Raw genomic sequence first — 24,477 nt, 5'->3', positions numbered from 1 at the left:
TGCAATGGAAAAAAATATAAATGAACTGACAGCAAGAGGAAGAGTGGAACACGTACATTTTCAGAGGAGATAAAACAAATGGCTGAATAATCCAGCTCTTCCCAGGTTGGCGAGAATGTTCCTCCATACAAAGAGGGAACAACAGCAAACACAGCATAGCGCTGAAGACAGGACCCATATAACTTCTTTATTGAGCTCTATATATAGTTAAAATTCATAGGTGCCATAATCCATTTAAGAACCACAAAGACATCTACAAACATTAGAAGGTTCTAACACTGATGATCCCTTTTATCTACAAAAAACCCAAAACCAAGGCCTGTGACCCTTTGGGCCAGGAAAGGTGGAGCTGCAGGGACACAGAGCTGGTGGCTGCGGGGCAGCATCCAGCACTGGTTCCCCTGCTGAGGCTCCCAGCACATCTCAGTGCACAGTGGGGGAAACAATCACTTCTCTCACCCCCCTCAACAAGAAACAACCCCCCACTCAGTCCTTCCTGTGTGTCTTCTCAACCCCAGGGCTTGTGAGGCCTTTCCCAACCAATCCTTAAGGGACATGGTGCCGCCACAGGCACAGGGGAAGCACACGGAACCCGATCAGCAGGCGCACACACAGGATTTGGCGTGAGGGAGATGCTCCAGACACAAGTCGGGAATCTCTCCGGTGAGAAAAGTCAGGACACTGCGGTTCCAACCGTCCTTCCCCATCTCAGCTCCACAGCCACCAAACCAGAGCACCGCAGGGCAGAGGAATTTATGTCCCACCAGCACCCAGCTCACCCCAGAGCGTCACCGCGCTGGACGTGCCACAGCAATTTCTGTCTTGAAATCCTTGCTCAGCCACATTCCCTTCCGACATGTCCACTCTCCACACCAGACCAATGTCTCCATTCTCCTCCCCAAATTCCTCCCTTCCCCTTGGTGTAACCCACATACAGGAAGGACACCAGTGATGCCACAGGAACCCTGAGCAAGAGCCGCTCAACTCCCAACACCTCTCACTCACCTTTGGGAAACTCTAATTCCACGGGCCATCCGTGATCTACACCCTCCTTACTGAAAACGCAGCTTCACAAACTTTCACCAGCTACCCAAGAGAAAGCACAAGAGTTTCTGTCCGAAACCCAAAGACAAACAGGCTTTTGCTCCAAGACCAACTGTTTCTGCTTCAGGGTTTAAAAAAAAAAAAAAGGCTTCTCGTCCTTTTTGGCAAAAGGCTGCAGCACAACGTGGTGTAACCACCGCTGGCGGATCCATTCCCAGAGTGGTGGGAGCCTGATAAGTTGGAGGGTTTCTGCTATCAGACCCACTCTTCCCAGAGTCAAAGGGCAAGATGACATTCAAAGAGAACATAAGGAAACAAAGAAAACAAGCTGTATTGTATACATATTGTCCAAACAAGCAAAAGGGGGTTTTCTCCTCCAACTAAATACATTATATAATGCAGACCTGCCTATTTTCGCTAAGGTGTAAGACATTACAGCTTTTCATTCAAAGATCACAAGAAAGTCAGGTTTTTTGGAGTCAAAATCATACAGATCACAAGTGTAGAAAATTGAAGACAGCTTATAACGGGTCCCAAACACAAAACTTTTTATCTCATGAATTAGCTTTTTCCCCTCTGTGCTGGAAGAGGGTTGTCCCAAACATCCCAACTGAAAGCAGCTGCTCCTGTAAAAGTGCAGTTTCTCAGCGACTCTAAATAAAGGTTATTCCTTCAAAAAGGCTTTCAGGGATTGCTGGATTTTGCCTTGTTACTTTAAAATACCACTGTGCTTAACTTGCTTAATGAAATCAGACACCTAAAAGAATAAGGTTATACTATATACACTTAAAAATTAAGGAAAAAAATCTCTAAAAATATGCTCTTGAATTTCACAAAATGCCCTATCTGCTCAGGTTCCAGGAATGCTTCGGAGCTGTGCTGGAGTTTGCCAGAAGAGGAGATCAAGCTAAACCAGGCTTGTGGCAAAAAAAAAAGCACAAGCAAAAAAGTAAACCAGGGGAGGCAGCCCACCCTCTGCCAGCCGTCCCCAGCAGAGCTCCCCACAGCTCCTCCGAGGACATTCGGTGTGTTCAAACAGCAACAAACCAGCATCAGAGAGGCCAGACACTAAAACTGCACGAAGAGTGACAGGACAGGATGGGAATGCATGCTGGGGAAGGAACCAGACAACTGCTCAACGTCAGAATCCCTACAAGCATTAATTAAAGCTCGTATTTACACAGGGGACTTGGGCATCAAACTGAAAAGGCCGAGGGAGCCTCACAAGGCTGTTTGTCTCTCCTACGTGACACCAGCGACGAGGCTGAGATGTGGCGCAGGAGCTGATGACCACATTGTGTGAGCCACGAGTGATATCACCAGGAAGAGAAGGAAGCAGCTTTTCCTTTTGGAAGAAAGATGTTTCATATCACCACCTCTTTCCTGTCCTCCAGAACCTGTGGCACCGGAAGGGCGAACGCACCGCAAGCGGGAAAGCAGACCAGTCCTACAGAGGTGACTAACGCAGCTGAAGCCAGGCCGCTCTAGAAGGTATTTTTAAGCTTGGCTGCCACAAGCACGAGGATCTCTCCGATCTTTTTCTGCCAATTCTGTATGTCCTTGGAGACATCACACCAGAGCTCTCCGTGGCGGGGTTCAGCGTTCTCACAGCGCTTCCTCACCTCTTCTTGTTGTTCCTACGAGGAAGAAAAATGACAGTTTGCAAGTCTCTTAATGTCCCGGTTTGTTCCAGCACAGAGCCAGAAGTTTAGCAATCCCCTCCCTGATACAAACACTCTTCCAAAGCTTATGGTAGGTGTCCTGTTTTGTTTTGTATTTGTTTTAAAGGCAACTTGGAAGCTCAAGTCAAAATTCAGCAGTAGCAGCTCTCCTGCCCTACTGAACAAAGTGGTTGAATTACAGTCAAGCAAGTTCAGGCTACACCGGAGAAACTGCCGGAGAACCTGCCTGTGCATTATCACCTGCACAAGATCTGTGAGGTGAGAGGTCTCTCTGAAGTCAGGAGATAAACACTCCCATCATTTCAGTAATATCGGGCAGTAAAAACTGCCATAAGAGATTAGAACAGACTGTTCCTCCGGTTGTGTTCACGTGCCAGCTGTACTCGACACTTGTGAAGAAACAGGACGAGTTACACAAACCCAGCATCACAACTACAGGAAAACCTATGAGCGCGCTTGTGTTTCACAGAAGGAAGATTGATTTCAGAGATTTTTGCAGGAACTAGCATGACTGCGGACAGCAAAGCAGTCTGAATGACAGCTCGGCTGATGACAGACTTTTAAAAAACACTGCACAGGCCTGTTCATGCTCACCCACGACCAGGTGTGACAGTTGTAGTCTCATCTGTGAGTCAGTGCTGCAGCAACCCTGGGACTGGGCACCCAAGCCCAGTGAGGGATTCCTGCCGTCCTCCCCTGCTCCCTGCACACACTCACCTCTGTGCCGTGCTGGAGCTCAAATTTGTAAAAGAAAGCCCAGGCATCCCCCAGGTCCGAGTCTATCTTCACTGTTCGGTGGAACCATTCTCGGGCCTTGGTTATTTTACGTTCACTCCAGAACAGCCTGTTAAAAAACCAAGAGCGAGTCAACAAACCAGCTTCTCTTTAGAGGAACGTGACGATCTGCAAGCACTCCAGCTCTACAGATATTTCAATTTTTTGCTCTCCCAAGGAGGAATTAACAGATTTTGTAGGCATCTGCCGACTGTCATTCCCCTGGGAAGGGCTGAGGCACAGAAGGACCAAAAGGAAGATCCACAGCTTCCTCGTCACTCTCCCCAGAGAGGCAGGTTCAGTTAGTCCCAGGAAAAGACAGACACTCTGAGCAGGGAAGTGTTAGTTATTCTCTGAGCTCAATCTTTGCTTACTCAGTTGCTTAATCTTGCTATTCCAAATCTGGTATAGCCAGAGACAGATCACACACCTACATCTATCTCCCCTCCTCCAATTTCTTAATATTTCAAGTTGCTTTGAGCATCTAACAGTTCAATATTTAACTTTTCAAAGCTGCAATTGCAGGCACGTTCCTGGAGCCACGGCTGCGTGCAGTCACAGGTTCAGATCCATGAAGCATGCAGACCTATCCTCTCAGCGCCGCTTTACAGGGAAAGGTGAGCACATAACCTTCCACGCTCAAATCCCAGCCCAATTCCTGCCATCTCATAAAGGTACTTGTGAATTCTGAAATTTCTCCCCAGTAATTCACCAGCCAAGCCAACAGTTTCCTGTGCATTAAAGAGTTCATTGAACTAGTACGGTCTTTATCACATCAGACAGCCATCCCTCATAAAGAGCTTAGCCAGTCATAAAATTATACAGCTTATGTGATTGTTTTTAAGCCCTATAATACTCTTGATTGTTCTGTGTTAAATAAACTGTGATTTAAAAGAGCAGGAGCAACAATAGCAGAGGCTCAACACCTGCAAGTAGTGGCCATTTCCAGCAACATATTTAACAAAAGTTTTTCACAGATGTGTGACACGAGGGTATTGCAAATTGTGATGGGAAGTGGAAGGTGTTTGTGGTGGGATTAGCTGTTAAACTGCCCAAGGCTGCTCCGGAAAGGGCCTGGGAGCAGTTTCCCTAAAGCAAAAGTTAACATTTTTCTCACTTGCTGCTGAAGCAGAACAAGCCAGCTGTCATTATCTGGCAGGACCCAGCGTCGCAGCCACTGGAGTGTATCCTACAGTTTTCTTTGGCTTATAAAAAAGAGTTGTGAAAGAATTGGGCAACTGTTGGGGCAAAATGCTTCCTGCATTAACCTCTTCTGGTATTCACAAAGGAAGAAAAGTTTGTTCCAATCACAACTGCAGTGGAGCCATTCACACATCAGAAAGGATATGGCACGAGTCAATTTTAATAGTGTTTTTCATCACTGGAAGCCTCACGACTCAATTTAGACAAGAAGACAATTCCTAGTAGATTATCCTCCTGTTTCAGAGAAGCAAACTCCAGTGTGGCTGGTACTCTGTGCTCCAGGAAGGGCCACAACTGAAGAGAACTGACATAACAAATTCAGAAGGGGACAAGACTGCAACAGCACAGAATTGAGCTCAGGATTTAGAAAACCTGACAATCTAGGATAGAGAGAAAAGATGAAGAATACACAGTTGGCCCCATAAAAATTGAAAAACAACCAGCAAAAACTGTCTCTACTTTGACAAGTACTTAAAACATTTCCTATAAAACGTAACTAAGCCTGCTTCAGCTGAAAGCGCGCTGAAATCCTCGTCAAGGGACAGCACGATAAGAGATTTTCGGAGTGCTAACCCGCAGCTCTGGAAAAGGACTCTGTCCAGATGTATTGTTGTCTGTGCCGCAGTCCCAGACCCAGCAGAAGAGCTGGAGGGCAGGTTGACATCCCCCGCTTTGCAGCAAGGGAGAGATTTGCACAGTTACTAGGAGACAGCCGGAGAGCCGTTACTTGCTTTGGGGTTTATTAGAGCTGCTGCAGCCAGAATCACAGTCGTGTCTGAGCACAGCGTTTCATTGTAGACACAGCCACACACAAAAAAACGGGCATTTTTACTACATCAAGCGCAGGAACTCACTTGGCCACAGCCAGCAGGACATGTGGGTCATGTTCACACTTCTTGAGAGCATCCACACTCTTGGTCTTTCGTTGCGGTCGCGCTTCAAGGAAAATCGCCTCTGACCACAGGATTCCTTAATCAAGTCAAGTAGGAAGATGGTTTAGTGTTATTTCTGAGATTAACCCTCCCCATCCCGTCATCAGACCAGCATTCTCAAACACAAGCAGCCTGGTGGTTATTCATGCCCCAGCCTCATCCCAAATCACTCGTTCTGCATGGATACTTCCTTCAGTACCCTGAATTTTCAGCTGGCCTTTCAGTTCTGAGCGACTCTGTACCATAACCCGGCTGCAGCTCCAGCACTCGTGCTTTTCAGATGAGACATGACAAGCTGGTTCTTTATATATACAGTCAAACCACATTTTTCAGGTCTCTATTTTCAGGCCTGCTGACAGCACAAGCACCATTATATTTCATTTTTACTCTCTATGCAGCCTGCTTACACCAGCCATAAGCAACCGGGAATCAATTCAGCAAATCGACAGACGTAAATCTCCGGTTTACATGACTGTAGGTGTCCAACAAGCTAATTCCTGCAGGCTTTTATTCTGGTTTCTAGAGTTTTAAGACAGAGTTGGAGGCGATTTTATTTAAACAAAAACTGAGATCCTGCTGCCCATTTCCATAGCAACAGGCAGATTCTCTAAAAAAGCCCATGATGCAAACACTCATTAAGCATTAGGTCATGCCCAAAGCAAAGTGGGACTTGGGTGGTATTGCTTTGTTGACCCGCTCACATGGTGAGCAGCCTGCAATGAGTTTATCATTTCACAGAAGTCACTTAATTTCCAATTATTTCAGTGGGACTTCAGCTGCCGCCAGTTAAACACCTTTCCAACCCCAGCCTGAAGACAAGCTAAAAAGCCTTGCCCTGCAGTAGGCTACTACATTTTGTAGTAATGTAACATCTTCTCTCCAAAGATGCCGACATGTTTAAATAATTAAGTCTTCCCACAATTCTGCCAAAAAATAGGGACGCATTCTGCACTTTCTCCTCCCATCCCAAGAGGCGAATGTTTCCACTGCTGGTTAGAACCAATTGACTTACATTATATGACCTATTTGCTTTTTTTCAAATGAGTTAAGATAATAAAAAAACAGGACTAAACATTTATGCTACAGGATCCTGTAATCATGACTGAAACTGAACTTTGCTGCCAGCACAAGTTATTCAGCATAGTCAGTGCAGGGCAGGCAAACCAATGACAGGAAGTCTCCTATGGCCAGCTGCACACCAGTGAGACAGGGCAAATAAAAAACCCATTATTTTTCCACTAAACGTCCTAACTACAAACACTCGCGAGTCTTTCTTCAATTGGAAACCTTGGCAGACTTCTACCCGCTTCAGAGAAAAGCCGCCCATACTCAAGATGCTTTCACTGGAAACCTGGGAACAAACTGTGGACCACAGACCCAATAATATATTGGATACTGCAGCAAAACGGAACCAGCTCCAACCTGCGAGCCCTCTGGTGCGAGACAGCACAAAGCAACTGGGATTATTCACAGAGATCCTCAGTGTTTCATTTGCAGAAGGATGACTGACACCTTTCCAAAACATAGTATTTTGAGATCTGGTCAGAAAGGACATCTTGGAAAAACACGTGCCTTTATCGACCGGGAAAAACAACCGTGTTTAAGATAAAAATGAGACCCAGCTCACCTGAATTGGGGCATTCTTGCAATGCCTTGGCCATCAGAGTATTTGCAATGTTCTTTAGCCCAGCTCTGTACTCTAATCGCACAGACTCCAACCTGGTAAGGAAGAGACTCGGTGATGATATTTAGGACAATGTATTCGCTGTGCAGAAACAAAGAGCGATCACATGAAGGTCACTGGAAATTGCAAATGTCTGCCCGCATTCTGAATACGTGAGGGTGACTGACATCCCCCCATGCCTCTCCCTCTAAAAATTAACATTACCTTTATTCTATAATGGCCTAGATCAAAAACAACCTGAAAAAAGGGATTATAACAGAAATGAAAGATCCCTGGGGTTTCAGGCTCGGTGCACTACAACTATCATCAAAGCCAAAAACAAGCCAGGATCACTAAAGCATTTCGGTATTCAGAAGCTGTTAGACCAGAAGAAGCTCTAGGATGGACACAGTCATCACTTTCAGGCTCAAATGGCTGAGAAGATGTAAAATTGCTGGCCTGAAGAACACATTGGCTTTGTAGCCCAAATTAATTTCATTCCCACACTCACCAGAGATCCGGATTCTTCGGATTCTTCAGGCGAGACTTTTCCAAGATGGCTCTTGCTCTGGTCAGCTGCCCAACCTTCTCCTCCAGCCTGGACAGCAAAAGCCACAGGGGGATGGAGTGGGGGCACTTTTTCAACTGGTTAAAATAGAAAAAAGTATGGTTACATATAGATTTGAAAAAAAAACAACACTATTATAACACCTATAGAAAAGAATTTCCTTCCCTACACGCTCCTGGAGAGTTTAGAAGAAGGGAGATCAGGTTGATCACATCACTCAAATCTCTCCTGGTTGGTCTCACAGCACAGAAGTTTCTCCTACATCCAAACCAGTTTGGTGCATGAACCATGACTGAGCTATCCCGGCAGCAAGGGAAAAATAATACACCTCCCTTAATAATATATCTACAATTTGTGCTCCATCTGGAGATGGAGGGCTCTTCTACACACCCAAACTGCAGCGGAGCGTGCAGGAAATAGACTGCCCTTGAAGGCAGGGAAGTCATTAGGATATCAGCTTTTATTTTAAGAGCTTTAATTTTAGTCTTTACAGGTCTTTGAGAACGATCGTGCAATGACTTTTTTTTCCCACCAGTGAGGAGTCAAGCACACAGCAACCTCTCTCAAGCAAGAAAGCTAATGTTGCATGTGGATACAGGATAAGAGAAATTCTTGCGGCTTATTTCAAGGACCTAATTTTGTTTTGTGTTGTTATTGTTTTAACCAATGACAGAAATCACCTCTTCAGTGAGCCTGGGGCAGAGCCCTCTCCATTTTGATCCAAAGACAGAAATTTCTGCACAGCAGAAGCACAAAGCAAACTTGCAATAACATACATCTTACCCCTTGATTATAAGCCTCCCGGGCTTTCTCTACCAGCTCTTTTTGTTCCTCGATTTGTCCTTTCATCATCCAGAGCTTGGGGAAGTCCTCGTAGTGCTTCAGGGCTTCCTCACAAAGCTCCTGGGCCGCAGCGATGTTCCCGAGCACCCATTCTAACTTCACAGACTTCATGAAGACCTGAGAACAAACCAGAGTTGTTTATCACTAGCAGCCATTGAAGAAACATTACTCCATCAATGCAGTTAGCTAGAGTTTAAAATAAAATAGAAAAAAAGATAAATGCCTGGGTTAAATTATAGTGGGAACGAACAGATAACAAAAAGAAAGGTAAATGCATATACGAAAGGAGCTGGAACAGTATGGTCAACCTGTATCTCCCCTATTAGCAGAGAGTTGACATTTGTGTAATATTTGTACAAAGAGCATAACTTTGAGGACAACCAATTAACACACTTGAGCTGCTTCACCAGCACAACCTGATCTCCTTACATCCCAGCTACCAAGACCACCCATTCTTATTTATGGCTTCAAGTTGCAACTGTTGTCCTGCTACTTACAAACTCTTACATTTACTCCCCTGTCCCCAAATGTCTGTCTTTCAGCTACACACGGAAGTTACAGCTGTGAGAAACACATTCTAGCCCGACAGCTGTTTCACTCCTCTTTGATCCCTGCCCTTCTCTTTCCCAAACTCCCCCCACCATAACTTTGCAGGAGAAGCATCAAGTCTGCGAGCCGAGCTTCAGTCCCAGCTGGAGAGAAGCTCCCTGGCCAACAAAAGAGGAAGAGGAGAGTTTAAAAGATCGAGGATGAAGCACAAATTGGGAAGGGCCGGACAAGGGACAGACACCAAACTGATTTTTCTTTTACTTGGATGAGTTAAAATGGTTCTGTATGAACCGCTGAAAATCAACAACATTTATCATACCAGGAGTAACTCTCGAGATAAACACAAGAGTGTAACTTTAAACAAGAAGCTCAACCAGAGCTGTCTTTAGCACAGTAAGCACGAGCCTTCTGTGAAAGCATTTTCTCTTTTTTTTTTTTTTCCAAGACATGCCTTTATGCAACACGAACACTATACAAACAGCTGTAAACTGGGAATTTCCTGACTTTTGCCATTTATGTAAAAAACCCAAAACCCCTCACTTGATCCTAGCCCTTTTTTTTTCCCATCATGCCGCGATTTTGTGTCGCAATTGGCTGGAGAAGCGCTGCAGCAAAAGGGCGATGGCAGGGAGCCAGCTGGTCAGTCCCCATGGGCGCAGGACTGAAGGAACTTCTCCTTCCACCCCAACTCCCCCGAGGACAAGAGGTGAGGGCCCCCCACCCTGCGCACAGCCTTACCCGAGCAGTGGGAGCGCTGCTGCGAGCTTTGGCCAGCAGCCTCCTCGCTCTTTCGTATTCATTGTTTTCCGACTCGAGCTTGACGGCAGCCAGCCAGATCTCCTCGCTGTTGGGGTTGGCCTGCGCGAACATAAAATGACAGACAAATGCATACAGTGAATCAACAGCAGATTGAAGCCTTCGTTTGATCCAGATTAAAATTGAAATCAGAGCTTTGTCAATCCACACTAGGGTGGTTTTTTTTCTGTTCAAGCTCCTCCCAATCTTCTTTTGACCTTTGAAGTTTATAGAAATCCTCCAAAACAGATGCACAACACAAAGATATATGCCAGTTTAGAAGTTGGATGCTTCTCAATTGTTGAAAAGCATTAATGCTTGATCTTCTGAACTTTCAGTTTAAGTACTGAGAAGATCATAGGGTCTGCCATGAGACCCTCATTTTATTATCCCTGAGCAAAACAACTGAAGCTTGAATTCCCAACTGAGGTCTGTGAAACTTCTCTAATAAAAATCATTTCAGTGGCAACCATGTCAAGTCTTCAGGATGGTAACAAAAAACACCCAGAAAAAAATTAGGAAGTAAATATCTTGAAAAAAACTGCCATTTGGCTTTGCTATCACTCAGCTTTTAAGCCTCATTCCCAGTGTTAGAACCATGCTGGTCTGCCTGCCTGTCTTCCAGCATCCGGCAGACAATTCACTTCATTGTGCTGTGGATGGGTGGGTTTGATCGCAGCCATAAGTAACACAGTAACCTCATTAACTAGGGCAGAACACTGTGCTTTTTGCTGAGGAGACAGACAACCCAGCACAAGGGGATCCTGATCCATGACTAGAGTTGGTGGGAGCCCCAGTTTGCAAACTCAGCCCCTGGTGTGGTTCGACTAAAAGAGCAGTAACACACTCTCACTTCCAGCTTGCTGCCGTTCTACAGGAGAACGTTTGCCACATAAAACAATCAAAGAACAGCAGAAGCCTCTCATGGTTTTGAAAGGCAGCAGGAATTCAGTGTTGACATAAGCAGCCTGCTCTGTGTTCTTTACCACTCGTACTCCACACAAGTCTAACGTACCCACCTGGAACGCCAAGGCCAAAATGCTCCGGGCGGCCGGCACATCTCCCGCCAGCCACTTGGACTTGGCCCCCATGAGCCACAGCACTTCTGCTTTGGGACAGTGAGCAACCGCTCTCTGCAAAAGAGCCTCCAAGGATTCTCTGAGACAAGAAAGAGCAAGTTACAATCGCTCGAAACGCTGCCAAAGGCGAGCTCTCACCCACCATCTCCACTATCACTCAATGCTATAAATACTGTTGCAAAGTCCAACATTGTAAACCTTGAGAAGCTGTTTCATAACAAGGAAAAGGTGGGGTCTTTTTTCACAAGGGTGCTGAAATCAGGACTCCACAAACGGTTCATTGTTCAGACACCTTTGTTTGACAGCCTCTGCGGAAAGACCTTGCACACAAACAGCTCATTTGTCTTGGAAAGAGCCATTCTTTTCTCAACAAACCTCAGCAGAAACCGAGACAGGAAGTTTTTCAGAATTATTAGATGAAGCTGGTTTGATCTTATTGAAATTTGTTTCCTCCTCTGGAAAATATACTTTTCAGGAAGAACAAGGGGATAAAAAACAGCCGCCACTGGGAAACATGGGAGAACATCAAAAGCAAAGACATACCTGTTAAAAAAAAAAAGGCTTGAAGGAGGCAGAACTCAGCATCTACAGCCACCACCACCTTGTTGGCTTTAATAAGGCTGATTCCAGGCATATAAGTGGCCTATTGCACAGACTGTTTGCTTTATTCTGTGCTTTGGGCAGAAAGTTTTAGATGTGTAAAACTTTTTGAATAAACCTTGATGTAAGAGGCCTGAGCTGTGACAGTATCACACCGATCTTAATACAGCACGTGATATGTTTAATCAGAAAATGCCAGAGGTGCTTGGACAACTTCAGCAATGAAGTAGTTTATCTATGAAAACTAAATGAAACACGTGCTGTATTTCTAGGTGATTTGTGCTCCCATTGTTTTCTAGAAATGCCTCTCAAGGATGCCTGTCTCTACCTTGCCTATTTAGAGCTATTTCAACCAACTAATCCCTATTGCCAGAAAACCTTTTATGACTTCATAAAAACCAAAGTTGTTCTGACCACAACAATAACAAAGGTCAGACCTGCAAACAATGCCAGCGAGTTTCCAGCAGCTGAACTAACTCTGCACATGCAACATATCACTTCAGGGATCACCTTGTAGCTTTTCCTCAGTCTACCACCCAAGGATTACTCAGCTCACAAACCTCGTTCCATGGTTCTTTTCGAAGTACGCTGCTCGCAGCCACACGCTCTTCTTGCTCGGGAAAACTTGCAAAGCATAAGCATAAATTGCTCGGGCACACTCCAGAGCATTGTGAGCAACGCACTAAGGAAAAACACATCAGGACCCGGTCAGTTTAGGGCTGTGATGAAATCAAGTGCAAAAAGGAATGACATACAAAATTCAACACAGAGTTCAACAACTGAGTAACACATGAATTGGGGGATTGCACAGAACAGTTACTATCAGCTTTTAAAAAGGCAACAGGAGGAAAGTTTCAAGCATCTATCGAAACAAGTATCACTGGGACTGACACAAGGGCCAGCTTGAAACATAAGCAAGGATTGTAAATACTCTCCTGATTGCACTTCATTTGTTTTTTACAGGCAAAACTATAAGCACCACAGCATATGCCCCTGCTGCTGTGAAACCAATCCAAGGCAAATGAAGTGGGCATTTCTCATGCTGAAGTGTAATTTAGTTTTTAGTGCATGTTCAAACTACTCCCCTAAAGCAAAGAAAGCCTGGTAAAACTTTTACCCACTCCCCCGTCCAGTCTTATGTTAACTCTGGAGCTACAATGTTTACACCTCAAAAGTCAACTCCCAGTTCCTTTAAACAGACCTCAATCTATGTCGAAGTCACACACACAGTAAAACGAAACAAAAAAGCCACCAAAACCAGCAAACAATCCATCGCAAGTCCAACTTTTTGCTGAGTAAAAATCAAATAAAAAAAAAATCTCCACAATACAATAACCTCCCAAGAAGCAGACTGGGGAAACGTGGGCAGGTGGTGTGCGAATCACATCCGCTTTCACTGATAAAATGTCATTCCCCAGGTCCAGATGCATTTCCCTCAATTAAAAATAAAAAGAACCCCGCATCACAGCTGGACATACACTGTCTGCATCTTCCATCCAGGTGTGTTTCCGATCCTCTTCCTCAATCCCAATCCCAATCACCGCTCGCATGATTGCCTGGCACGTGGCCACACTCCCAGCTTTATCACATTCCTCAGCATCCTAGAAACAAGAGTAAACCCCTGCTCATTTGGAGAGATCAGCAAGAGAATTTACATTCCACAGTGCGAAACAGAGAGACATTGTGGGTCATGGTCACATTAACAATACCTTATTACTCAAACATATCTTGACACTAACCAGTGAGCCCAACCCACAAAGAAGGTGCTACGGATGGATACAGAATCAATCAATCTTTTGGTTAAGAAACAAAACCTGTCAACTGCATCCACTGAACAGGAGTAACTGACAATGTGTGACCTTTCTAGCCTGGAAAGTCTCCTCTTACAGCTCCACTGATCTGCCCCAGACTGGGCCAATGAAAAAAATGCAAGAAGTTGAGAAGAAATAGTTGTAACATCAAAGCTACTGACTTTTTTCAGCAGTCAGTTGATTACTAAGTCTAAATAAGGGTTAAGAAATAACTAAATTTAAATGAATACACCCTCAACCACTGTCAAGTTAGAGGTGCAAAGGGTGTCCCACCAGAGCACATATGGAAAAGTGGCATTTTCTGACATCCAAAGCTTTTGAAAAGCCAAGCATGTCTTGCTTAAACTTGTTAAAAAGATCTCTGCTCAGATAACAGAAACGGAACAGTTCTAGTACTGAAAAGGAACTCGAGAAGACAATGATGTAGAGCTTGTGGTGCTGTTTTTTTTTTTTTTTAAACACAAGCGGAAATTAACCTTTAATTGTTTTACTGCTATAAAGTTATAATACTTTCAGATGTTAACAAGGATATCTGTTTAATATTAAATACTTTTTTCACTATCAATACTCTTTTAAGCAGTGTGCCAAGAACATTTTGCTGCCTTGACCCACTGTAAGCAATTTTAGTAGTAAACTGGTTTAAGATGCCCCACACACAACACCAGCCAAGGGTCTCCCTGAACTGTGGCCTTGACTCCCCTCAGCTTTTTAGTCTCGCCTCTTGTATCTTCACAAGGATGTCCACTGACAAACCTACTGCAAAATTCCTCTACAATATTTGGGATCAGGAGCCTTCGAAACAGAACATCTGGGTGTCCACCTGACACCAAGGAAATACCTGTATCCATTGCTCTCTGTTGATTTCCACACCGTTGGCCCTAAGAGACGTGATGGCTCTGTCGATGATTTTCTCCACCATCTGGGTGTTGCCATTGGCTTCCTCCAGCTTGGCAGCAGTAATCCAGATGTGACGATCCGTTGGGATATTCTCACGGGCTTTGTTAAGGACTTTACGAGCATTCTCATATGTCTCCAGTCTTGCCAACGCAAGCCACAGCTGCGGAGGAACAAAAGACGTATTTGAGATCAGAACAAGGAGATGACAACACCGCCGCACGGCGGTGTCAGCCCAGAGATAAGCAGCTTTATGCTCCTTGCTACTAGTTGGCAATTGTCCTCCAGTTGTGTAAGCACTGGAGGAAGAGTAGAAACAGAGCCTACTGCTGTTCTTAAAGCTCAATCCTAATCATTTCAAGATATCATCTCTGTTTGCTGGGCTGCTGCATTTCATATTTTCTGTCCATACCACCTTTTAAACAGCTGAATATTACACTCTGGTTCAGCGTTTCAGCAACAAGCAACTTTTAGATTCCCCAGGCCATATGTATACTTGTTTTCACAACTGTTGAGGCACCAAACATGAACACGAACATGGCTAATTGGCCACAGCAGGCACAGCAGTACGCTGGCGTAACTAACGTAACAATTACATAGGAAAATGAGGCATATAATGACCACCAAACAATTCTTGAGGAAAAAAAAGCACAGTCCACTACTCACCACATCCATCTCATTGTGGCATAAAGTGCGTGACAGAAAACTCATCCTGCACTCACCCTGCCTTTTGTTTTCAAAGCTCTACTGCCAGCCTAAAGTGCTGTGTAAGGGGTTGCTTTATTTTAATTTTTGGACCTACTTCCACGCTAGTGGGACAGCACTCCACAGCCCGACTCAGCATGATCCTGGCGTCCTCAGGTTCTTCTAACTCCACGGCTGCTTTCCACAAACGCACCGAATTTGGAACATGCTCAAGGGCTGGAGAGGCAAAACAATTATGTCAATCAAGACAAGGCAGTTTACCAAAGAGAACTGTATTTTTTGAAGATGATGTATTAAAGATTTTGTCCTACTACAGATAAAAAGTCCTGAGAGATGAAAGAGAGGGAACTGTACTTATATTAGCTCTTGTTTCAACAATGAGATCTCCTTTTATAAAAAAGGAACGTCTTAAATACTAAGCAATAAAGCAACCTTGTTCCTTAGATGTTGAAACTGTCCCTTTGAAGCCGACCATTCAACACTGCACACTGCTTCAGAGAGATGCAGTAAAATCCAGGCCCTTTTCCCTCTCTAGATTAAAGTCACAAGATAATTTATATAATTCAGCAGTCATGAAGGATCTAATCTCTACTGACAGAGACACAGTAACTTCAGGTAATCAAAGAATTAATGCCCTGAACCTGCGAAGACCCGGGTTGAAGACAACACAACAAACCGCTGTTACGAGGTAATATTGTTTGGAAAATACAGTAATTCTACAACAGAGGAAAACCCCCCAAATGCAATACAACAAAAGATGTAAGGTTCTAGCTAAGCACCACAGAGAAAAGCTATTTGTCAAGAACATGGAAATTGCTACCCTACAGCAAAACCCCAGGCCCCCAGGCTCAACTATACGAGAACTCTGAGGTCTCTAAAGCTCCTCCAACAGGAATCACTGCAGTATCTAATCAGTTATGGAGAAGCTGGAACTCAAGACAAGGTCCACAATTTTTTTAAAACGTATCATAAAGCAACAGATAAAATACTCATTCACTTTCAGAGTAACGTTTTTAATTGCTTTGATCTATCTCTCAATCTTTGACCAAGTTGGAATTGGTTTTGGTGAGTGAAATGTAATTTTGCAATTGCTCAGTAACAGCAGCTTTCTGCTGTTTTACAGATACTTCAACAATTCTACTCTTTGACACAACAGCAAGTTCCACCATGAAGGCACAGATTATCAAAAAACGTATTTTCACCAAGGATGAGGGAAAAAAAAGAAGCCCTTGACCAACTTACAATGCAATACAAGCAGAGGGAGACTCAAAAACCTTGTTCTCTTACCTTTCCTAAGGACGCGCTTCTTCGCACGGATATCTGTCTCCAGCTCTGCTGCTCTTATATAAATCCGGACAGACTGTGGAAGGTGTCGAACAGCTTGGGCCACAACAGCCTTGGCTGTGTCCCCAGGCTGAAGCCGAGCAGCTTCTAACCAAACATCTTCACTCTGCCAGGAAAAAGAAACCATATTCCTTTGCATCAAGACAGGGACTGTGAGCAGGAACTTAAAACTCAAGTTTCTAGCTAAGTACGTGTCCTTTTAATATTGTAGACAGTGAAGCTCTATCAGGTACAGCCTGACAGAAGCTTAACTGAGACACTGCTGCTTGTAATCACAACCTTTTCCTGCTGTCCTGCAAAGATCAGCAGGGATACAAAGCGGTTCTGACCTTGGGGCACATCTCTGTTCCTTTCATTATGAGGTTTCGAGCCACTTGGAGTTTGCCGGTGACTTCCTCCAGCCGGGCAGATGCAATCCAGGCCGGCGGATGATGAGGATTGGTCTCTCGTACAGACTTCAAGAGCAAACGGGCTTTCTTGATATCACTAAACGAGGAGGAAAAGCAAGTAAGGAAAAATTTCAGCACGCTAGCGAACAATTCCCCGCATCAGTTAAGTACTTTACAGTCAGTTCTTCACAGCATGCCCAGATGCACGTCACTGTGACCTCACATGTCTCCACACTGGTGGCACGAATTATATACAACCAAAACAAGCTTGCAAATACACACTAACACAGCGAGATTACAGTGAAAACCCATTAAGTATTTCAGTAAGATTTTCAGGAATTACAGCTGGGTACTTGCAGTTGGAAGCTGATAAGCACAAGTATTAGCATCAACATTTGAACATATTGCTTTGACTTAAATGGCAATTCTTCATGAAACAGGCATCAAGCTTCAGATTAAAGAGGTGTTCAGAGGCACTCAATGAAGCCAAAATCAGCAGTACAGAGGTACAACCAATCCCGTTATTTCCCGGCTGGCAGGCAGCCACACGCTGCCATCACTCTGATGTGTTAGTCCAGAGACAGAACAGAAACCACCCCCACAATTCATGCAGCCAGGTCAGATCCTAAAAACATCAGTTGAAAGACTATAGCAGATCCTGTGTTAAAATAATTCATCCTCAAAACCTCACCTAGCATCATTTACAAATTAAATGCTAGCGGAAAGCCAGCTGCTCAGATTTCCATTTATATGCAGGATCGCAGCCGTTACTAAGAGGATAAATCGGTTAATCCTTCTTAAACTTACTTGATATCTCCTCCGTGTGTGGGAATCATCGAATTCAAGTCTGTCAAATATCCTTTCGGGTCCACTACAGTCTGGCCGCTCACAGAGTCCGACACCTGGGAAAGTCAAGCCAGCGCTACTGAAACACCCATTCACAGCCCCAGTGTCCGCGCACATTAAAGACTGGAAAAGCCACTGCTGCTGCACAAAAAAACACTAGGTATTTGTCTATCACCAAAACCAAGGAAGGAGCAAGACACAAAGCCTTGCTCATTAGCTTTTTTTCCACTTCTAAACTACACAATTGTAGCAGATGTTAAAAAATGTAGTACCACTGAAAACCCAGAAAACAAGCAGCTTGGTTTTCAGTCACCAAAGTCTTGCGGCCCTGTCAGCTAAAGCCCATCTTTTTAGTTTAAAAACAGGTTTTTATGGGAAAAATCAATGAAAAAGACCAGATGTCAACAATTTTAAAGTAGTATTTTCAGCATTTTAATGGTTCCCTTGGTAAAACTACTGGTGCTATTTGTCTAAAGTCTCTCTCTGGTGTAAAAGGGCAGTCTGTCCTCCCATAATGACCCAAGACTTTCAGGGACAAACCTATTTCTCAGGAAATTCTATGAGTGTAGAAGGCACAAGATTTGAGGAAGAGTGCAAAATTATTTCTGGCCACAGCCAAGATATTTCGTCTCTCCAATACCCAAAAGAATGAAAGACTTTTCTAAAACCAGGTCCTAAACAGCAGCACAGCACCAACCCTGGTACAGCTCCTTTCCAGCATCCTTACCTGGCTCAGCCTCATGTCCATCAAGGTGTTCCTGGCTTGGCCAATCTTCCTCATATCCAATTCACCTGTCCCGGGTGTCATCAAGCCTGGCGTCATTCCTCCCGGGTATGGAGTATTCAAGCCGCCTGGATACGGGGTATTCAATCCACCAAATTGCTAAAAACAAGAGCAAGAGAAATACATTCCTAAAAACTCTGCTGAGAGTTCAATACTAATACAGGCTGTTGGCTGATCTGCTCTTCTGCAGCAGCTATGGGGCAGAGATGCCAAAATCCCACAAATTTCTCAGAAATGGCTTCTCCCCTGAATCACAAGAGATTTCTCATGCAGGTTTTGTAACCCTGTAGGTAATCAAGCAAATCTAGTTAAGTCAGTGAAACTAAGTGAAAAATTTGAGCACGAGCATCTAAACTTAGCACATGTAAATAAGAATATCTCCACAGAAGTGGCATGGACATCTGGTGCCAAGGCAGGGCCAGTCCACTCCTCCTGGAACTGTGTGACCATAGCAGCCTGTGGCCACACAGCAACAAGATAAATTACTTAATTTTCACTTGGCAATAAGGCAAATAATTTTAACCCAATTGCTCTAGAGTTGAGCAAACCATTACAGGAAACTGACCTTTATTTTCTGTACCATTTTTGCAAGATGTTGTTATAACAGAAAGAGAGGTTGGTTCTGCTCAAGAAAACTCATTATTACCAATTTACAGCAAGAGAAAAGGAAAAGAAACACTTTCTTCCATTTTTACCACAAGAACCAGGCTCTCCCTGTCTATCCTCAGGTTTTCGCTGGCAATGGGTACACACAGAAAGGCTCCAGCAAGCACAGGAACCCAACATCCAGCGACTCCTTCCACAAACTAACAGAGTACCCCAAGTTTTTTGGCCAAACATAGTTGTTGGTTTTTTTCCCCCCAAATATCACTTCTGAATGCACAGTTTAACCCTTGTCTCTAATTTTAAAGCACAGATCAGACCATCATCAGGTTTGCTGCATACGCACCGTCTGGCGCGGGTCCACCGTGGTGTGATTCTCCCCTGACTGCAAATGCTTCGCAAAGAAGCTGTCGGGGACAGGAGTCAGCTTCTCGTACCGAGGATTCCTCTGACGCTTGTTCCTGGCATCCCCGACCTCCGGAATGCTCAGCCACTCCTCCTCTGTCACCTCTGCCAGCTTTCGCTGTTCAAACACGAGTTGTCATCATTACTTGAGAAAATTGTTCTTCTTAACTGCACTTATTCCCTAATAGATTAATTTTCATGAAAGAATTCAAGATCATTTAAAGACTTAGAGGTCAAGGGCCAGAAATTTTTCTAATTGAATGTACAAAAGAATTGGATGCATTTAATTAGAATTTGGGTTGAGCCCAGACTGTGATTACAAATCAATTTTGTTATTAAATTCATTGCTACAAATATTCAGATTAATCTCAGTGCCTGCAGCAATGAGTGTTTTATTACTCATCATTAAAAACTAGCTTAAACAATACATTTTATTTAAAAGGAGATTTAGAGTCAAGAGATCCTGCTTAACTACTATTTCAATGCCAACAAGCTATCAGTCCCTCAAAGAGAGAAGCATAGAACCTTCTTAGGAACTGACATGAAGTCACAATAAAGCACAAACCAAAAGTCTAGTGCCTAAATCTGCATAAATTTCCCTACCTTGTGTATCCACAACTGGCAGAATCCCCGTGCTCTCCTATATCCCTACAAAGTGGCGATAAACACCCAATTCCACCAGCCAAGCGCAGCTCTGAGCTCAGCAGAGACGATATTAATATCGCTTTATCGCTGCAGATTCCATCATCGCCCTGACCTAAATCAGCACGACTAATTAAAAAACGTCTGTAATTGTGACTGACTGAAAATTACACTGCAATACTTGAGAGAGCGGCAAAGCAAGAAGATCTCCTGCACAGTAGCTGCCAGCGTTATATTCCTTTACTTATTTATCCAACAGAAAGTAATTCTAACCTGGACAAAAATGAAGTACTTGTTTGCCACCATACAAAATTCAAGCAAAGAAACGCAGAACATGCATCCACCTCTCATATGTCATAAAGATAAAAGTCACATTTTAGACTTTTTTTCCTTACTTTCAAGTCTGAGAACTGCTGCTGAATTTTGGGTCGTTCCATACGGTATTTTTCAATTTCCTCTTTTTCTCGTTGTTCCCTTAGGAAAAGGAGAACTGAGGTTATGCTCAAAGTAACACTGAGCAAGTCTTTAAACAAAGTGTTGATATTACAGAAAAATGTGTTTGATTGGAGCTATGATATATTAAAAAAGCTTTTTCTTTTACAAGCTTAGATTATCTATCAACATCTATGACAGAGATATCTTATGAAGTAAGACAATATTATAGTATAAAAACAGGCATCTCCAACCAAGTGAACTCCAGTCTTCAATGTCATCTTATTTGTAGACCAGGTAGTGAGTTTAATAAGTAACACCCACCAGTTTACAAAACACCTGCATTATGTGACTTTTCTACCAATTTCCAGTGTGCTGTGCAGTACCTGATGTGCCAAAATCACTCGGCATCTGCCCACATCATCTTAATGAATTACAGTGAATCTTAATTAACTACAGTGAAGCAATTGAACCACATCAACTCTCAGAGTAAGTTGTGGAAAATACTCATCACCCTTAGAACTTGGAGCCGCAGGGTCAGGGGTACAGCATTAAAACAAAAACTGCTTATGTTTCTGAAAAGGTATCCAGTAGATGGGAACAAGATCTTAACTGGAAAATGGGAAAGGTAGAGGAAAATCCAAAACACAAACTAACTAGAAAGCACACCATGCCAGTGGTGTAATTTTTCCTACCTTCTTTCTTTCCTGCGTTCATCCATCCTCTTATCCAACGCTGCATATATAGCATCTGCTTCCTCATCATCTTTTTCATAGGGACCACTTGAGAACAGGCTCCCAGCATAACCATTGAACTACAGATTCACGAGAGAGAGAGGAAAAAAGGAGGAAAAAAGGGTGAAAAAAGCAGTATCTTCAGTGTAAAACTCCTGTTATGTTGCTGCTACAGCCAGTCACCCAGAACAATGAAAATGCAGGAGCAGAATACTTCTAATGACACATCCGCAAACAGCAGCAGCTTTCTTCTGCCACCCAGGTGTTTATTCTCCCACAGTTTTTCAAAAGCAAAGCTGCTTCAAAATTGCTTCTCTTTCAAAATTGCTTCTATTCAGCAATAAATGAGATCCCACTACAGAAAGGCCATTTTCTTTCATTAACTGCTTTTTGTAAGCTACTGAAAGCAAACAAAAAGAATAACACACCATTTAACCAACAAAAGTGGGATTTAAACACAAGAGACTGCACAGGCCACATAAAGACAAATATATGTCAAAGCACAAGAGCTTAGATTTCATTTGTGTGGGAGAACACAAAATAGATTCCCCATGGTCCTTAAAATAAGTATTTTATTTACGGATTTCCTCCCAAGACTCTCAGAGCTCTATATAGATAATTAAACCAAAATAAGCAGATGAACACTACAATAAATATCTGCAAGCATTCTGCCATTATGTATAATAAGGTCTTAATTTCTTAAAAAAAAAAATAAAAGAAAATAAAGAAAAAAAGGAAGTGCTGTTGGCAAACTACAGGAAATTTTGATCTTGAAACCCCAACTAATATGGGGTTTTAGCGAAAGGGAGCAGGGAGCTGAAGGAGTCCCCTTCAGTTTGGGGAAAATCATCTCCAGGATGACAGAAATCTCATCACCTCATCGTAATTGGTGTCGTTCAAATCTTCATCGTCATCATCAGCCGTTTGGTTCTTTTTCATTTGATCTCCAACCGTCCTCTTCCCTGGCGGTGCGTGCCGATCGTCCACAGGGTCGTTGGCATCTCGGGCAGGACCGATGTCCGAGCGGGTGGTGAAACCCGTGGCACTGGGGGCATAAACCAGGAGCAGCTGTTTAGCACCCGCAACTCCAGTACCTGTCACACAGGCACTCTGCAGCAATTATTACATACAACAGGCAATAAAGATATCATTCTTTCACAAAAACGGCATCAGCCAGTCCCCATTCTTATCCATCGTAAGGACTGAGGGGTAAAATGCCCTTTTATATGGAAACCTTTATAAAACAGTGGGTCCCACGTACACACACGGTTACAAAAAGCGGGGGGACACAAATCCCCCGCAGGCAGCGGGTCTGAGGCCCAGGAGCGAACCCCAGTGCCGGGTTCGCATTTAAACACAAACCCGCGCATACACGACCCATTTCATGTCAATAACACCCGAAAAGCCGAGTGGGGCTCGGGCCTGTCCGAGGGGCGCGACGGGCACGGAGCGGAGCGGCCTGAGGGCCGGGGAGGCCTCGGCCGGAGCGGGCGGTGCCTCACCCGCGGCCCAGCCCCGGCACGTAGCCTAGGGGCGCGGGCATGCCCAGGAACGGCTTCTTCTTCTTGTTCATGATGCCGGTGAAGGCGGTGGCGACGTGTGACCGGGACCCAGGCGGCGGGAGACGGCCGGCAAGAGACAGCAGCGGCGACGGCGGCGGCGGAAGCAGACGGGGATCAGGGGCGGGGCTACCCAGGAGGGCAGCGCGGCACTTCCGCTCCCGCGGCGGGGAGCGGAGCGCCCCCTGGCGCCGCGGCGGGAGTCAAGCGGAGGAGGAGTGCGGTGCCGGGGAGCCGGACGCGCATGCGCGCACGTGACGGCACCTGCCCGCGCACCTGCGCGCGCGAGGGGACACGCCCACCCCCCTCCCGCGTGTGCGTGTGCCCGCGTCTGCACGCGCAGCCGCCCGAACGCGCTCGCATGGGCACGCGCGGCGGGATGCACGCACGAGCGCACGCGCGTGTGGGCATTTGCACACGCACACGCTTGTGCGCACGTGCACACGCCCCACCCGTGTGCACACATCTGCATGCACGTGCGCGCGTGCTGCGCGCGTGTTCTCGCCCGTTTCCCTCCCCATTTCCATCAAATAACCGAGAAACCCCGCGCCGACCGCACGCGCTCAGCAAAATCCCCGCGCGGGCGTTAAACACCCGGGAGCTTTTTGCTGATTAATTACAAACGCGACCCCTCCCCTTTCGCGTTCCCAATTAACGGAGCAGATGGTGCATCGGGCACGGAAAGCCCGCGGTGCGGGGCGTGGGGGCTGCTGCTTGGGTCGGGGTTGGTGGGGATGGAGAGGATGATGAACATGGCTGGGATGATGAAGATGATGAGGATGCTGAAACTCTGCTATCACGGCATTTAAAAATTATAGTGATTATTATTATTATGAAACAAGTAGCTGTTGAGGATGGCTCAGAGCAGCCCTGAGAGGGGCCCAGGGGACCCAAGGGTGTCCCAGGGGCTCCTGCTCTGTTTCCCCAGCCAGCAGCACAGGGCAGGTGCCCATGCCGGGGGTGTCAAGATTTAATTAAGCTGCTGTTTGCAAAGTCTCTGGGTGACCCTGAGATTCATGTGCAGCTGTGACAGGAAACCAAAGGGTCCTTGTGCCTTGGGAGAGGCTCGGGGACACGGATCACAAGGGCAAGGGGGAGCGAGAGGGGTGCAAAGGGCCTTGGGGCCAGTTTGGGGACCCCAGCTCTGCCTCCCGCTGCAGCTCCTGCCAGGTTTCTGAGCAGAAACCAGCTGCCGGGAAGACAAATGGCCCCATTTTGCATGTTAATGGCAACACAGTCTCCAGCCACTTCCCATCAATCTATTTTTGGGTTCTGTTGGAGAGGAAAAAAAAAAAGTAAATACATAAAATTGCTTTTGCCAAACAGCTGGGGTGGCAGATTGGGGAGGGCGGCTGCAGCGTCCCAGTTCTCCTGGCCAGCACGCAAAGGCAGAGCCCATGGGAGGGTCCCCAGAGCCAGGGACCCCCCAAACACCCGACCCCACAGGGGCTGCCCCGAGCAGCTGCTCTGCAAATGTTTCCATTGCAGAAAAGCCCAGCTTTGCGAAGCCCGGCAGTGCAGACGGGGGCTGATTCCCCACAGGGGCAGGATTTGGCCCAGAGAGAAGGTCCCATCAGTTTCCACCAGCTCTGTGGCT

General features: G+C 45.2%; 1 protein-coding gene across 1 annotated transcript; it reads right to left on the bottom strand.

Annotated features, from left to right (window-relative positions):
- Window positions 1-1,351: 1,351 nt before the first annotated feature.
- On the bottom strand, window positions 1,352-23,011 carry PRPF6 (pre-mRNA processing factor 6). Its single transcript, XM_065849817.2, has 21 exons — window positions 22,824-23,011; window positions 22,198-22,366; window positions 21,283-21,401; window positions 20,551-20,629; window positions 19,455-19,631; window positions 18,449-18,604; window positions 17,683-17,777; window positions 16,816-16,972; window positions 16,430-16,592; window positions 15,240-15,358; window positions 14,382-14,600; window positions 13,211-13,333; window positions 12,293-12,414; window positions 11,073-11,211; window positions 9,997-10,116; window positions 8,650-8,826; window positions 7,810-7,943; window positions 7,263-7,354; window positions 5,558-5,672; window positions 3,444-3,570; window positions 1,352-2,681 (listed from the first exon to the last, which is right to left on the bottom strand). The coding sequence occupies exons 1-21, from the start codon at window positions 22,892-22,894 to the stop codon at window positions 2,529-2,531; spliced, it is 2,826 nt and encodes a 941-aa protein (XP_065705889.1). The 5' UTR covers window positions 22,895-23,011; the 3' UTR covers window positions 1,352-2,528.
- Window positions 23,012-24,477: the final 1,466 nt, after the last annotated feature.

The sequence above is a fragment of the Patagioenas fasciata genome, chromosome 16 (assembly GCF_037038585.1).
Source record: "Patagioenas fasciata isolate bPatFas1 chromosome 16, bPatFas1.hap1, whole genome shotgun sequence".
Taxonomy (NCBI): Eukaryota; Metazoa; Chordata; class Aves; order Columbiformes; family Columbidae; genus Patagioenas; species Patagioenas fasciata.
Note: the sequence above shows the minus strand (reverse complement) of the source record. Positions and strands in the feature narration are given on the sequence as shown.

Bases quoted from the DNA above. Each gene is read 5' to 3' on its own strand.
- PRPF6 (XM_065849817.2), bottom strand. From the start codon at position 22,894: ATGAACAAGAAGAAGAAGCCGTTCCTGGGCATGCCCGCGCCCCTAGGC. The intron at 17,778-18,448 runs GTAAGGATGCTG...TGACTTTCCCAG, and splicing joins TGGACATGAGGCTGAGCCAG to GTGTCGGACTCTGTGAGCGG. The intron at 13,334-14,381 runs GTATTTCCTTGG...TCTTGTTTCTAG, and splicing joins ACAGAGAGCAATGGATACAG to GATGCTGAGGAATGTGATAA.